The sequence below is a fragment of the Mycteria americana genome, chromosome 14, assembly GCF_035582795.1.
Source record: "Mycteria americana isolate JAX WOST 10 ecotype Jacksonville Zoo and Gardens chromosome 14, USCA_MyAme_1.0, whole genome shotgun sequence".
NCBI lineage: Eukaryota > Metazoa > Chordata > Aves > Ciconiiformes > Ciconiidae > Mycteria > Mycteria americana.
Genome location: NC_134378.1, coordinates 12,315,436 through 12,329,713, shown reverse-complemented (window position 1 = coordinate 12,329,713; position 14,278 = coordinate 12,315,436). Strand labels below are relative to the sequence as shown.

At 51.3% G+C, this 14,278-nt stretch overlaps 1 protein-coding gene across 4 annotated transcripts in view; it reads left to right on the top strand.

The window, feature by feature from the left end:
* The first annotated feature begins 3,254 nt into the window (after positions 1–3,254).
* Positions 3,255–14,278, top strand: part of PMEPA1 (prostate transmembrane protein, androgen induced 1) — a 52,410-nt gene continuing 41,386 nt past the window's right edge. For 2 of the 4 annotated variants that reach the window (XR_012777817.1, XM_075516728.1), the window contains exon 1: positions 3,259–3,816. Coding sequence is in view for 3 of the 4 variants with exons in the window: in XM_075516728.1 (XP_075372843.1) it covers positions 3,714–3,816 (103 nt within the window). In the remaining variant the exon portion in view is untranslated. Of the gene's footprint in view, positions 3,817–14,278 lie in introns of all 4 variants that reach the window. The other 2 variants (XM_075516729.1, XM_075516730.1) reach the window with 2 other exon arrangements.

The window sequence follows — 14,278 nt, the reverse complement described above, 5'->3', positions numbered from 1 at the left end:
AGCATTTAAAGTTAGCTGATGTACTTTTAATTTTTACAAGCCTATCTGGGATGACTTTAATTATTTTTTCTTAAATCATGGTGGAAAAATGCTGATTGTTCTTAAAGCCACATGAGTCGTTCAGATGAAATCAGGACAGTGGTAAACAGTGCATTTTTAAACCAGCATCGACTTGCAAACAGTTATTTTTCTTTTCCCCTTTTTTTTTTTTTTTTTTTAAGGAAGGTTAGGAAGATGTGTGAACTTGCAGCAGCCTGCATCTGAAACTGGAGCCTTTATCCACCAAAGCTTTGCAAACTTGTAAAAACTCCCCCTAGAACAAGCTGGCTGATTCACGGCGTGAGGGCGGACGCCTTTCCCGCTGCCGGAGCCGGCTCTTCCGCAGCTCAGTTGCAACCTGGGCACCGGGTCCTCCCAGCCTGCGCTTGCTCAGCCATCAGCGCATGGACTGGTCTGGGTAGGGCCCGTGAGATGCCTCCACCAAGGCTCCTTCTGCCACAGCGCCCATCCCCAGCACGTCCTGCCTGCGAACGGGCCTCCAGCCGTGCCCTTCCAGCTGCGGCCCCGTCTCCCGTTCCCTGGGCCCATGGGTGATGCCGCGCCAGTTTGCAAAAGGCAAAGCCATGCTTGTTGCAGCAGAGAGAGCAGAGAAGGACTCTGTAACCCGCCAGTCAAGGAACTGACCTGCCACAGAAGAAAAATGTGTTACTTAAAGCTGCATTGACTTGCTTAAGACCATTTAAGGATGTATCATGTTTGTGTATTAAAATACAAGAATTCTGAGTCAAACACTACCCATGGCTGCATCCACGCAGCCGACGAGCTCGGAGGTCTCGGCAGCGGTGGCCGGGCTGGTGCTGGCAGGCTGCTGGCGGCTGGTATCTCCCGCCACACGAGGAAGCATGTAGTGTTCACCTTGACTTACTTATGGACGTAGTATTTTTTTTAAGTGCGAAGGACTGTTAGTTGCAAGCTGGTGGGCTCAGTTTAGCTTACAGCCACCTTTTCTGGCCAGTCAGGCAAGGTCCATTGGAAAAGGGTCTCTAATATTCAGCTGCCACGTGTTTTAAAAAGAGAAAAATATATTTCCAGCTAAATAATAATAAAAGTGGGTTGACTGATAAAGCTATCTGAACTGGCATTTGTCTTCAGAGTTTTGACACTGTGTGTGCCTTGCTGGGGCTTGTGGGCTCCCACCCGCCTGAGGCCCATGTCCCTGTAACAGGGGTAACGTTGCTTCACATTTTCACAAAGCATTTCTAGAAATCGGCCCGGCACAAAAGAAACGGAGACTCCAGGACCAACCTGAAGGAATCGGCCGAAAGGCAAGTAAGAATTACTCCTCCTGCGTTACCAGTGACGAAACTGAGGCTGGGAACAAAATATAAAAACAGGACTGGAAATGCTTTATTTCCAGTTCTAGCGTAGATTTTTTTTCAGGTGAGTGTCCTTCCTCTCCCAGGCCTGCACACTAACCCCCACCGCTGGTGCCACCCCCCGCGCCGCTCCCCCTGCGTTTGGGGAACGGCACTGGTAGGATAACTCACGTCTGCTCAGCACTGGGAAGCACAAACTTCTCAAAGCTCCTTTCCATCCAAGCTGCAAGATCCTCTTCCGTGTTTCCTTTGGATTAGTAATTGTTGGGAGTTACCATCTGTCAAGTGGCAAAGAGTAAAAGATTAAACAACCTGGCAATTCCTTGTTCCTCCTCTTCAGGCATTTTCACAGGACTGGATGGGGCTGCAGGAGTAAAGCACAGGCGCGTATTTAACATTAGTTTGCAAGTAGTCATGTAGAAATAAATTCCATTTTTTTGAGGGGGAAATAAAGGTTAAACCTTACCAGTGAGTGCCACCATGCCTGACCTGACCCTCGACGCCATCCGTCTTGTGTGATTGCTACAGCTTTGTACAAGAGTTGGGCTGGTCGCCTGTCCCCTTCTTGGTGCCATCTTCCCGGCAGCATCTCTGGGGAGCACAGCCCCAGCTGGCAGCCCTTCAGATACTTCCAAATCCTAAATCGGAGCTATCAAGAATGATGGGAAAATACGCTTTCTTACAAGGTAACTGAAGCTGTCTTCATCTCCCAGTAAGAGGATTCACCAAGTATTATAGCAGCTACTTCGCACCACTATGGTTAAGCTTGTTTCAGCATTTTCATTATCAACCTCTGTTTTCACAGGTTTATTTCCCAGAAAAAAAAAAAAAAAAAAATCTGTCTTGACTAAAACTGGGCACATGGAGTACTTAGGGAAAAGATGGTGTTTTTTCCTTTTACCTGTCTAAAAAGTGAATGGGGTCACTCCATTTTAAAGCGGGCGGTTTGAAAGAAAAATGGGAATTTCTCTGCCTGAAATAGTTGCGGAGCTTTGTAGAAGAAAGCAGCATTGGTGGCATTAGTGTTGGAGGTAACAGCGGAGTTTGCACCAAGTTCAGCCATGGCCAAATCGACAGTTACAGGTTTCATCCCCCCGTTGTCCTAAATCTGGGTAAAGAACCCGGATTTGGGACACCACCCCCGTTTCTTTTCCTATCTTTCCCACTTTTTCTTTGAAATGCTGCATCTGGGGACCGTCTGTGCAAAGAAAGCCGAAAGCTCCGTGGCGCTCCGTGGCTCTCCGGCTGCGGTGCCTGGGGCCGACGGGGGTCTCGGCAGCCAGGCTGCGGCGGCTCGGGTGGGCGGCGTGGGACTCGGCCAGGCCCGCGCGTGGTTTTCCTGCAGGATGGCCAAACCCAGACGCTTTCGGGGCCGGTTTGCAACAACACCGCGAGGTCCCACCGCCGCCGGCGGAGGGCGGGAGCGGCGGGTGCAGCCAGCCCACGCGTGCCGCAGCACCCGCCTCGCAAGGGTGGGCTCGGCAGTGCGGACGATAAATAGAAAACCGTGCGATTCGGGTGGGCGAGACCCCCGCCCTCCCCGGGGGGCGGGAGCGCGGCGCAGGCCGGGGGGGGCCGCCACCGGCCTTCGGCTTTTTGGGCGCCGACCCGGCGCTGCTCCCCCGCGGCGAGCGCCACCGGCCGCCCGGCAGCCCTGGCGAAGGCCGCCCTGCCGCTGCTAGCCCCCGGGCGAGCACCCAGCCTGCGCGACGCGGCCCCGACGCCGCGCGGGGCAGCCCGGGGCGCGCGCCCGCCGAGCCCCCGCCTCCCCCCTCCCCCCCCCCCCCCCCGCCCGGCGGCGGCGGCGGCGGCGGCGCGAGGGAGAGGGCGGTCCCCGTCTGGCGCTGACGTCACGGAGCCCGCCCGCGGCTGGCGGCGGCGCGCGGCCGCGTCCCCGTGGCCGTGAATGAGCGCGGGGGGCGGGAGCGGAGCGGGGAGCGGGGAGCGGGAGCGGGAGCGGGCGGGCCGCGCTCCCACCGCGCTCCCACCGCGCCGCGCCGCTCCGCCGCGCCCCACAAAAGTGCGGGGCTGCCGCGGCCGGGCCCAGCCCAGCCGCTTCCTGGGCCGGAGGGGGCGCGGAGCAGCCGCGCCGAGCAGAGCCGAGCCGCGCCGCGCCGTGCTGAGCCGCTGCGGGGGGCGCTGCGCCGCGCCGCGCCGGGCTGGGTTTTTTATTTCCAATTTTTGATCGCAGCTGCATTTCCCTCCCCCCGCCCCCCCGCGCCGAGGAGGAGCCCCGGCTTTATGTGGTGCTGCCCGGAGAGCGCTCGGCGGCCGTGAAGTTCTTTGTGTCGCCGTCGCCTTCTTTTTTTTTTTTTTTTTCCTTTTTTTTTTTTTTAAATGTATAACTTCATGGGTCTGAACAGCACGGCCGTAGCTATTCAGCCCAATGTGTCCTGCACATGCAACTGCAAAAGGTCTTTGTTCCAGAGCATGGAGATCAGTAAGTACTTGTCCTGCTGCTGCCGCGGCGCCGGCCCCGACTTCCCCGGGTGTGGGTGCGAGGGTGCGGGGGTGCGCGGCGGCTCTCTCGCTCCGCGGTGCCCCGCGCCCCCGCCGTGGGCAGGGAAGTTTCCGCGGGGGCACCCGGCAGCGCCGGACCCTTCGCTGCGATGCGCTTTCTCCGAGTGATTATTACTATTCTTTTCCTCCTCCGTGCGAGCTCCGATCTCTCCTCTGTCGCTGTGGGGTGTCCAGTGCGCCAGCGAGTGCGTGACACGGCGTGACAGTGCGCGGCGGCGGGCCGGGGGCGGGCGGGTCCCGGCGGGACGGGCTGGTGGAGCGGCCCCGGTCGCAGCCTCCCCCGGTCGCAGCCTCCCCCGGCACAGCCTCCCCGGGCTGCCTGCGGAGCGCGGCCGCTCCCGCGCTCTCCTCTCCCCCCGCTCCCTCCCGGCATCGGTCCCAGCTCTTCCCCATCTCGGCTCCGTCGCCACCCGCGTCTCGCCCCTTCCCCCGCGGCTCGGCCCCGGCGATGCTCCGGCTGGTGCAGCCGCCCCTGCCCCGCGTGTCCGCCTGCCCCGCGCGTTTCCTTCCTGCGGCGGGTGATGCTGGGGGGCCCCTGCCCCCGGGGGTCTTCACTAGCCCCGGCGTAAATCACCTTCTTCTCGTTACTGGGGTGGGGGGAGCGCTGCCGTCCAGACACCCGAGTAGGGCTTATACTGGGGAGCCTGTTCCCCCCGCTTCCAGCCCCTGGGGGCTTTTTGTTATGAAGGGCTATTTGCCTTTTCTTAACTAATATTTTTCAACCCTCTCAGAGTAGCAGTGAGTGCAGTGCCTGACCTAAATATCCACTACTTTCCTGTTTGCTCTTTCCCTCTTGGAAATGAAGTGCATGGAGGTGAGAGAGAAAGAATACTATTGCTGAGGAAAGAGGAATGAGTTGGTTTCTCTGGCAATTTAAAGCGAATGGTATTTTCTGTAAAGGGAAGGGTTTCAAGGCATCCCAGGCTGGGTGGGTTGTCAGGACTGTACCCTGCTTAACACCTTGTCCTGTGCCGTGAAACCTAAACCCTACGCAGACTAATGCAAAACGGCCCAAAACGAAAACTTGGGAAAGAGTCTTGATTTTGCATATATTCCTGGCACTGCGATAGGGCAGGCTCGTGCTCGGTGCGTGCAGGGGAAAGTCAGCTGAGCTGTGCCTGTTTCTGCTAGCACAGGATTTGCCCCGTTACCTCCAGCGGGGTTGCAGAGCAGTATTTTGGAACCAGCATCTGTCCCTTGGTATTTTGGATGGCTTTTGTCCAGTGTCATCTGCCTTCACCTTCTCCAGTTTCATCGTTGTTTAATTCAGGTGTCTGAGTCCTGGAGAAGGTCTGTAGGCATTTGTATACCGGGTACTAAAATATGTTCCTTCTGAATTTTAGCATAAACCATACCCTTTGTACTGTATGCACATTTAATCTTGATTTAATCTCATTCGTGTTCAGACAAAACTAAGCTGGATTTGCCTGATTTTATTAACACTACCAGTACTGAATAGACCATTATTCTTTCCTGACTTTAACAGGCCGGGCTAGATGTGCATACCAATAGCAGTGTATAAATAATGAAGATACAGTTCTTTTTTTGTGTCAGCCAGTTGGTGAACATAAACTGTGTCCCACAGAATTGCAAGGATGAGAGACTTTACTTTGCGTCTGATCAAGGCTCATGGTTATGATAAAAGTTGTGAATTAAAATGTGTAATGTCTTTTGAAGAAAAAGCTTCTCTTCCAGTCTAACTCTTGGCATGAGGTTTTGTTGGAACAACTCAGGCTTTTAATTTCATTCCTTGACTTTTTAGAAATAGCATATTTTATATTTTCTTTCCCATTTTTTCAGCGTATGAAAGGCTTGATAGGAGGCAGGTGCCAGTTATGGATGGAGGGTGTGAAAGGCTGGGGAGAGTGAAGTATACTGGATACCTTGCCTGAATTCGGATGGGTGTTGCGGGAGCCTCGTGCCTGATGCCATACGGCGCCCGAGGTCCTTCCGCGGCTCGTCCCCTGCCAGCACTGCGCCTGTCCCCCTGTGCCAGCCACTCAGCTCTGGAGTCTTGACACTCAGGCGCTGAGTTCCCAATTAGCTCCCAGGAGCCTTGGGCCGAGCTCCCTTAATGCTGCCCTTCCTTATTTCGTTTTCGGATAGGTTTCTTTATCGCCAATGTTATTTATTTATTTCCTGCCGATGGCGGGCAGCATTAGCTCACCTCTGTGCTCCAGGAGGGCTTTGGCTGCACTGCAGGGGCTGTTACCTGATCGCTTCCTCCACCTCGGTTCCGTGGAAAGGACAGAGCTGAGCCTCCCTGAGATAAATTCATTATACAGCTTTTTCCCCTCTCTGATTGCTTGATTTCATTTATCTTTCTAATACGACTTTGAGGGAACCTCAGAGCAGCTACCACCAGATGCCATTTAATTTCCTAGCCAAAAGTTACCACGCAGGAATGCTTCCGGAAAGCGGTATAACTGTAAACTCTTTTAATTTAACCCTCTAATTAGGTTAACTGTACAACTGATCCCCAAAAATATTTCTTTGCAGGCTTTATTCCGTATGGCAGGCTGCGGCGCTGCGGTGGAGGAAGCAGCTGGTTTCTGTGTGTGGCACTCCCAGATTAGGATTATAAAAGGGCTTTTTGGGGGCGGGGGTGCGGAGTCTCACCCGCCGGGGCCGTAGTGCCAATATGCCGGGCAGCGTTAAGCGGCCAGACGTATGCGGCAGTGGTCTCTAATCGCTTCGGCTGGGTGAAAGAGGTCAGGGGTGATTGTCGTGGCGGAAGAGTCTGTAAATAACTAATTATTTGGCGCAGGGAGCGGAGCGAGGCTCCGTGCCTGCCTCCCCGCTGGCTTCCCCGCTCGCTTGCCCGGGGCAGCTTGGCTCCTGCCGCCGGCTGGGTCGGCGCGAACCACCGGGGCCTGACCGCCCCGGCCAGCGCCGCGGCCCCGGCGACGGGGGGGCCTCGCGCGCTGGGGCTCAAGGGCTGCTTCGCGCCCCGCGGGGACGTCTCCCAGAGGGCTTGGGTGCCAAGGCTGGGGTTCCTGCCTCCGCGGGCATCCCTGCCAGAGGATGACTTCAGGCACGGGGCGTGAGGGCAGGTCTGTCTCTGGGCTGGGTGGCTCTCGGCAGAGGCTTTGCTCGTGCAGTAACGTTAGCCGAAGCGTTCGGGTGTTTCAGAGGTGTCGTTGCGTCTCCCGGAGGAGGTGAGGCCGTTCCCCTCGGCTGGCAGCAGCGCTGTGATGCCGGTGTCGGAGCAGCGTGCCCGGCCAGTGGCGGGCTGGGGCGAGCGAACCGTGAGAGCAGGTTTCTGTCCAAGCGAGGACTTCTAGGTTTTCACATTCTTTGGTCTAATAACAACCCAAACGCAGATGGCTCAAGCAGGGATCACGTCTCCTTTCCACTTCAGACTGCTTTTTTGGCAAATACGTTTCTTTCCTGACACTGTGTCAATGGCAGTTACGGCTTCTTCCAAGGGCGGAGTGGATAACAACCATGTACTTCTTTATCCGTGTCCCCCCGCCCAGGTTTTCCTCCAGGAGGTAGGGACATGGAGGGAAGCCAGAGCTGCTACCAGTGTTTCAGCAAGCTAGAGAGTGTTTGCACAGAGCGTGTTCGGTTTGTGGCATCTCAGTTTGACTTCAGCCAAACCGGGGAGTTCCCTGTGTCTGGCTCTGGCCATGTGTCCATGACAAGCGCTGCTTTTTGCCGAGGACAGCATCCCAAGCTACGACCCAGGAGGAGCGGAGCACGGATGGCTTTTGGTTATGGTGGCCTGAGAACTGTCTTGTGTGTGCCCTTGGCCCTCCCCGGGGACCCGGGCAGTCTGCTGCGGTCCCAGCTCTGCGGGTCCCACCTCTCATACCCAGGGCAGCAGGGAAAGTCCTGATTCCCTGAGCCTGGAGAGCACAGGGGTCTTAAAATTACAGTTTATTTTGTGCCCTCAGGCAGTGATTTTAATCTTTGTGTTTTATAATCAGTGTTGAATGGCAGAATGAAAAGACACAGAGGAGGAAATGGAGGGAAAATAGTCAAACTTTGTTTTTTTTCCTCTGGGTGAACACCTGGATTGTGTTGTGCTGCACAGCGGGACTGGCACACACACGGCACCAGAGGTGATCCTGTATAATCAGAGGTGATCATACATAATGCAAAGTGGAGACAAGACATGGCTAATTCTTCTTTTTCAGTCAGTATCAGGGTATATTCAGAGGAGGATGTTTGACACAGTAAGTCCTGTTACCTTCTGCCATTGAAGGCATCCTCTACCCCCTGAATAAGCCTCTGGTTTGCCTTTGTTTTATTTAGTAGTATGGTTTCAGATCCTGGTTGTGAGAGGACCGGCACTGAAGGGTGCGTGGGAAACAGCAACCATATTCCTTTCCTTAAAGCCAGGAATTCCCAAGGTAGGGTCTGGGATCACCTCTACATTTTCAGGATATTGAATTAGCCAAACTACCACTGCTTCCTTTGCAGATGGAGAGAAGAGTACCTACAAATGTAGGTACTCTTACTTATTTTTATTTGCTCTTGCTCACCACATATACTAATATTTGTAGTTTTCCCAGGCTGAGAGTTGGTGGCTAGATAAATCCAGTTTTAGAATGAATTTGTAAACCTAAATTATAAATGGATAGACGTGAGGAGACCTTTCCAAGGGAAGTACCAAAATACATGGTGTCACTAATAGACAGTAATTACAATCCAGCTTCATTCCTGAGTAACTCATCGTACAGTCATGTCTGTTGGTCTTGTTTCAGGCAACCGCCAGAATTTGGTAACCCTAATTAGCTAAAAAAGGTCATTTATTTGCAATGGTGTTTCATGTAAAAACTGACTACCAGTTTGCTTCCTGGAAGGAAGATCCCGTGCGTGGCGTGCGGTTTGTCTTATCAGATCCCTCAAGTTCTCCGATAGGCAGTGCATCTGTTGTTGGTATGCTTTCATCAAAGTAATAAAGTCTTGCTGGAAAGCCTGCGAGGAGAGAGGTACAAGGGCCACTTCGCTGCAATTAAGTGGAAACTTGGTTCACACCAGGAGCATACTCCCAGACGTCCATAAAACAAAAGAATCATTAATGCAGACGGGGATGCTTTACGCGGTGTTCTTCCTGTCTGTGTGGCTAAATTGCTAGGTGATTATTTTATAATTATTTTGGGTGGCAGAAGGTAGGTCACTTGGGCAGATCCCAGGTGAGGAAACACATCAGAGCCCTGCTCTGGCTGCGAGCAGCGTGGCCGAGTCTGGTCCCAGAGGGGAACAGGGAGGATTTCGGCACAAGGCCTCTGTGAGAGCAGGATCTGACCCCTCATCTCCGTCTTTCAGAGCTGACGGTGTGGGCTGCTGCATTGCTGCTTCCTTGCTGCACTGAACGTAATGGCGGTCTTGGAGCTCCTTGCGGAGCGATGCGCGAGCGCAGGGTGTAATGGAGCGGTGTAACGGCAATACCGCTGCTGAGCACAGTGCTGCCGTGGCAGGAATAAGCTACCTGAGCTGTCAGCACTTCAGTGCTTGCAGGATGAGGCCATATACATATGCACCTCTGAGACCTGACAAGTTTTCAATACTTGAAAAAGTATCGGGGTAGTGTCTGAAAAAGTATCGGGGTAGTGTCTGCGTGTGTATACAGGCATAAATGCACTCGTGAAAGTTAATTGATTTAGTAATACAAGAAAGTAGATCAAAATGAACTGGTTCATGAAATAGTTGGTAACCAGAGAAAGGAGTTGTGGGGTTTGGGTTTTTTGTTTGTTTTTTTTAAAAGCAGATAGATTTCAGCTGTAGAAGTTTATCATCCAAATCAGAGGATTTGGGGAGCTATTGAGAGTAAAGAGAGCTTTGATGATTTGGCAAGGAGTACAGCTTCTAAGGCAGCACTTTGATCTGCATTTTAAATGCTTCTTTGTAATGACAGTTTCACAATTTCTTTTCTCGTTTTAAGTCAGTTTTGCAGAGGTATGTTTTGAGAGAAAATAGTAACAGCACACATTATTCTTGTTGGCTTTGGAGCCAGCTAGAACTTGTAGTTCATCCCAGATCTTTTGGCTACTGTGGTAAATTTATGATTATACCAAAAAGGAAATTAGTAGAAATGTTAAATATTATCAAAGCTTTGCAAATCTTTTGAAATATCTCCAGTGTGAAACCTAAGCTTGCATTAGCATTTTTGCTGCGGTATGTTGTACAGTATTTATTTAAGTATCCACCTAATACTGCAGGTTCCCAATTTAGGTTTTTTTTCCTTCTAAAGGACACGTTACTGTTTAGCACGTGCATCCTTTTAGTCTTGCGTTGCACCTGAAGACCTTGATTCTAGTGACTCAAGCTTTCTAAAGACAGCCCAGTGCTGCTGTAGTGATGCTATTGGGAACCTTTTTCTTCCCCTTCTATCTACAGCACATCCTCAGATAAACTCTCGTTGGAGGGAGAAGCTTGTTGTCGCCTACATATTCTTATACAAGAGAGCTTGTTGCATTAATTTATGTAGCATGGGTAGATAAAGCTACCCAAGGGTAGGAATTGGGAATGCTTATTAAGGTTTTCATTTAAATCTGGCATAGCATCTTTCCTTCTTGTAGCCAGTTTGGGGTAGGGTCTATAGGTCTATACCTCTCTTGGGAAATCAGCAGCCTTAAGGGTGAGGGACAAATAAGCAAGTTTTCCCAAATGGATTTAGAGCTGTGTGGTAGCTCTTCTGGTGCTGTTTTTGGCCTCTCCTGAGCTGTGGCTCTAAGCTGTACCAGGCTGGCAGCTCTCTGCTTGTGGACCAAGTTCAGCTGGTGTGTAGAAGAGGGCACACATTTCCTTTGCAAGCTAAATTAGCCTGTGAAGTTGGGTCTTCAGTTACATGTAAAGGGTAGCATCACTAGAAGGCCTTAGACAAATAGCATGGTGTATTCACTTAACTTAGTGTCCTTTTCCAAACTGTCAGTGACCTTGTTCAGTTGGACATCACCCTTGTTATTCTGCATATCTCTCTGGTACAGGATGCTGATTTGGAGCATGTTGAGGCTGCGTGGCCCTGAGACTTGTAAATTCAGCTGTCATACTCACAGATGCTACGACCAGTGCACTGGTGCATATTGCAGGCTCAGGTTGGCACCAAGTCCACCACCACCTTTAGATTTTTTTTTTAAATTAACACTACTTTTTCACTGCAATACAGCAAGGTAGTGTTGCTAAGGTTGTAATCGATACAGTATTCCCTTTTTTCTCCAAATAGTCAGACTTCCAATTTCTCATTGACCCAAGACTAGGCTTATGCTCCATCTAGAAGAGGATGTGTTTTTCTCTGTGTGTGGTCTGTGTTAGTGTTGTCACAGGCTGTGGCATTGCATAAAGATACCTTGCACATCTTTTAAAACTTGCTTCACAAGCTGTCAGTGTTGGTGGATGTCCACAGTGCTTTCAAATGGTTCACACATTTGTGGTCAGTGTATTCAGTCTCACACGTATCTTTGCCTCAGACTGGCTGATTTTTCACTTGCACTATACATTCAAAAACGTGCATTTAGAAAGGCAAGTGCTTTTGCACATGGCAGTTCTCTGATCCATTCATGAGACCCTGCTCGTGCCCACAGTGCTGAGGAACCATGCTTGTCATGGTTTGCTGGCGTGAGGTGTGTGCACTTCAGCAGGTGCAGCAGGATTTCCCACATTTGCAAACTTGGCCCAAGCAACCCAGCAAAGCAGAATTTAGCCTTGGAGAATGAAAGCTGATTAACCCCCAGGCTTGGAGCATACCAAGAATGAAAAGAGGTACTTGCACAAAAATCAATACTACTTTTCAAGAACGTACGCAGGACGTGGTTTGGGGATTTTTTTCCATCTCTTCATTCTGTCCAATATGTTAAGTAGCTGGTTTGTTACTCTAACCCCCTACAAATGATTGTCAGTAATAATTCTGTAAAACTATGAATCAACTCTGCATGACTTTGTGCAAATAGACTGAGTAATTTCTTTGTTCTTTTCTTCTTACTTTGTAATTGGAGTCTGTAAAAGCCCAAAGGTTTGGTCTTGTGGAAAGCATGATTCATTTATTGGTGTCTGTGCCGACTAGTTATCTTTCAGTAATTCCAAAGTGCTGCTACAAGCCAAGAGTGATTCATACATGGCTAAGTGCACAAACAAATGGGGTCATGGCCATCTGCAGAAACTTTTCTAATCTATTTATGGTATCGGAGAAAGAAGTGGGTGTATTAAGGATGATGGAATAGGTGTCAATTACATTAGTGAATATAACCACTTAAGTAACAGTAACCATTACTCAAAACCACATCTGCTCATTGCTAAAGATCATGACAGTAGGTCCTATTTAAATGTTAACATAGGTCCGATATGAGAGATGGATTGAGCGTCTAGCTCCTAAGGAGCTCACCATCATAACTGCTATGGTAGTCTCTCCTACCTTCCTTGAGATTCAGACGTTAACTTGCACTATGAGTATTTGTAGTAGCAAAGTCTGTCTCTTTGCTGTTGAAGACCTCAGTCATTCTATGCTTTACATGCAGAATTTTGCCTAATACTTAATTAACTTGGCATTGATAATCAGTGGTCTGTTTCGCATTTGCACATCGGGCAGAATGGCTGTGCAACATCTTAGTAGAGACAGTGGTGGTCAGCTCAGTCGGTTCTCCTTCCAAATGCACCTTCAGTGCTTTCAAATCTCAGAGGGAAGACGGCCTGCATCTTACAAGGTAGCCTTTCTCTACTTCCGTCCCATTTCACTAACTGTGAGAATTAATTTTCCCCTTTGTAACTGATAACAAAACAGCCCTGGCTGCAGCTGCGTCAGAATTGCTTTGTTCAGATTTTAGTCTTTCGCTTTGCGGGAGGCAGTTTGCTCCTGCCGTGCTCACGGCTGGAGGAGCCAGGCCCTGGGGCTGGCTCTTGGGTGCCCGAGTTGAATGTGGGAAAGAGGGAGTTTGAGACTAGCCGCAGAAAATACAGGGGCAAGAAGCACTCCTGGGGCGTATGGATGAGGGCAGCTGGCAGGCTCGCTCCAGACTGCTCGCTGCCGGTGCCTGCCTGCTCTTCAGTCCTGCACGCTGCAGCTGGGGTTTGCACCTGAGATACGCGTGTCCAACAAGATCTTGTGCTCGCAGAGCACGCGATGGTCTCACAGTGCTTTAGAAACATCCCACGTCTGCAGGATGGATGAGCGTTACTCCGAAGGCGAGCTGGAGGCACAGGTGGACCAGTGCCGAGAGGTTTGGAAGCGTCTGTGGCCCCATCTCTCCGAGTCCCAGGAGACTCGTGCGGTCACTGCTTGGTTGCATTTCATTTCTAAAGGACTCAACTGGAGCACAGAGCTCATGGACTCAAATTTCTGTAAATTGAATTTAAGCATCGGCGCTGGCCAAAAATATGGAAGAATTTGGCAACACGTCGTTGTTGTCCTGTTACTGACGTTTTGAACGCTGTGACCGCTCCTGCTGCACCCTCGCTGCATGCGCTCTCACGGAGGGAGACGGGGCCCTGGCTGACGCACGGAGTATGCTGCGGAGGGGGAAGTGACCCAGACTTTTGCCCAGAGGACTGATGAGCCTCTCCTGATGTCTGAACAGCTTTCTTCTTCTGCCCTTGCTTTATTTAAGTCAACAGATTGTGTAAGCCACATGCTAGATTTACCTGCAGGGCAAGTGGGAAGGAAGCAGTGCCATTTGGATGAATTCCCAAAAGATGTCTAACCGCTGAGCGTTAAGACTAACATTTCAAAGCCCGAGTCCATAGAACCGTCCTCCCAAATCTGCTCGCCCACTCCTCCATCCCTGCGCAACGCACCCGTGGCTTCGGCTGCCGTGGACAAGTCCCGAGGAAGCTGCCTGCTGCGGCTGCTTGCCAGTGGGTCTGCTGTGGGTTCGGCCTTGTGCTGAGCGAGCTTGGAAATTCTTCCCCTTAGTAGTTTCTGTTTAATACTATAATTAATATTGTTATTTCTAATAAAAACAAAAAATCCCCCCCAAAGCGAAGCTGTGCCCTGAGCCTCCTGCACCCTCCCGTGCTGTGTTTCCTGCGGTGCTGAGGGTACCGGCCGGCTGTTAGAGCCGCAGGGATCAAATCCACAGCTCAGTAGCTTACATGACCCAGGGCTGGACTTGTTCTTGGTGCATGCTCCAGACTTGAAACCCGGCTGGATTTCTTTGTGCTCCTCACAAGTATCGGTGCAATGAGACCCGGTTCCTCGAGAGTCGGAGAGCGTCGGTGTCCCCGGCGCTGGTCTGGTCTGCAGGGGCTTGGCTTCACTGAAGGTGGATGTCTCGGCTGCTTTCCTGGAGGAGCAGATCCCGCCCTTTCCATGTTTTTCTTCATTCTTTCCACCATTATTCCACCCTACCAAGGGTGGTCTCTTGGCTTCAATATCTTAGTCCAGCATATACAGATTAGGCTCTTTAGCACTGAGCTCTGAAAGTGCCTTGGCCTATTAGGTG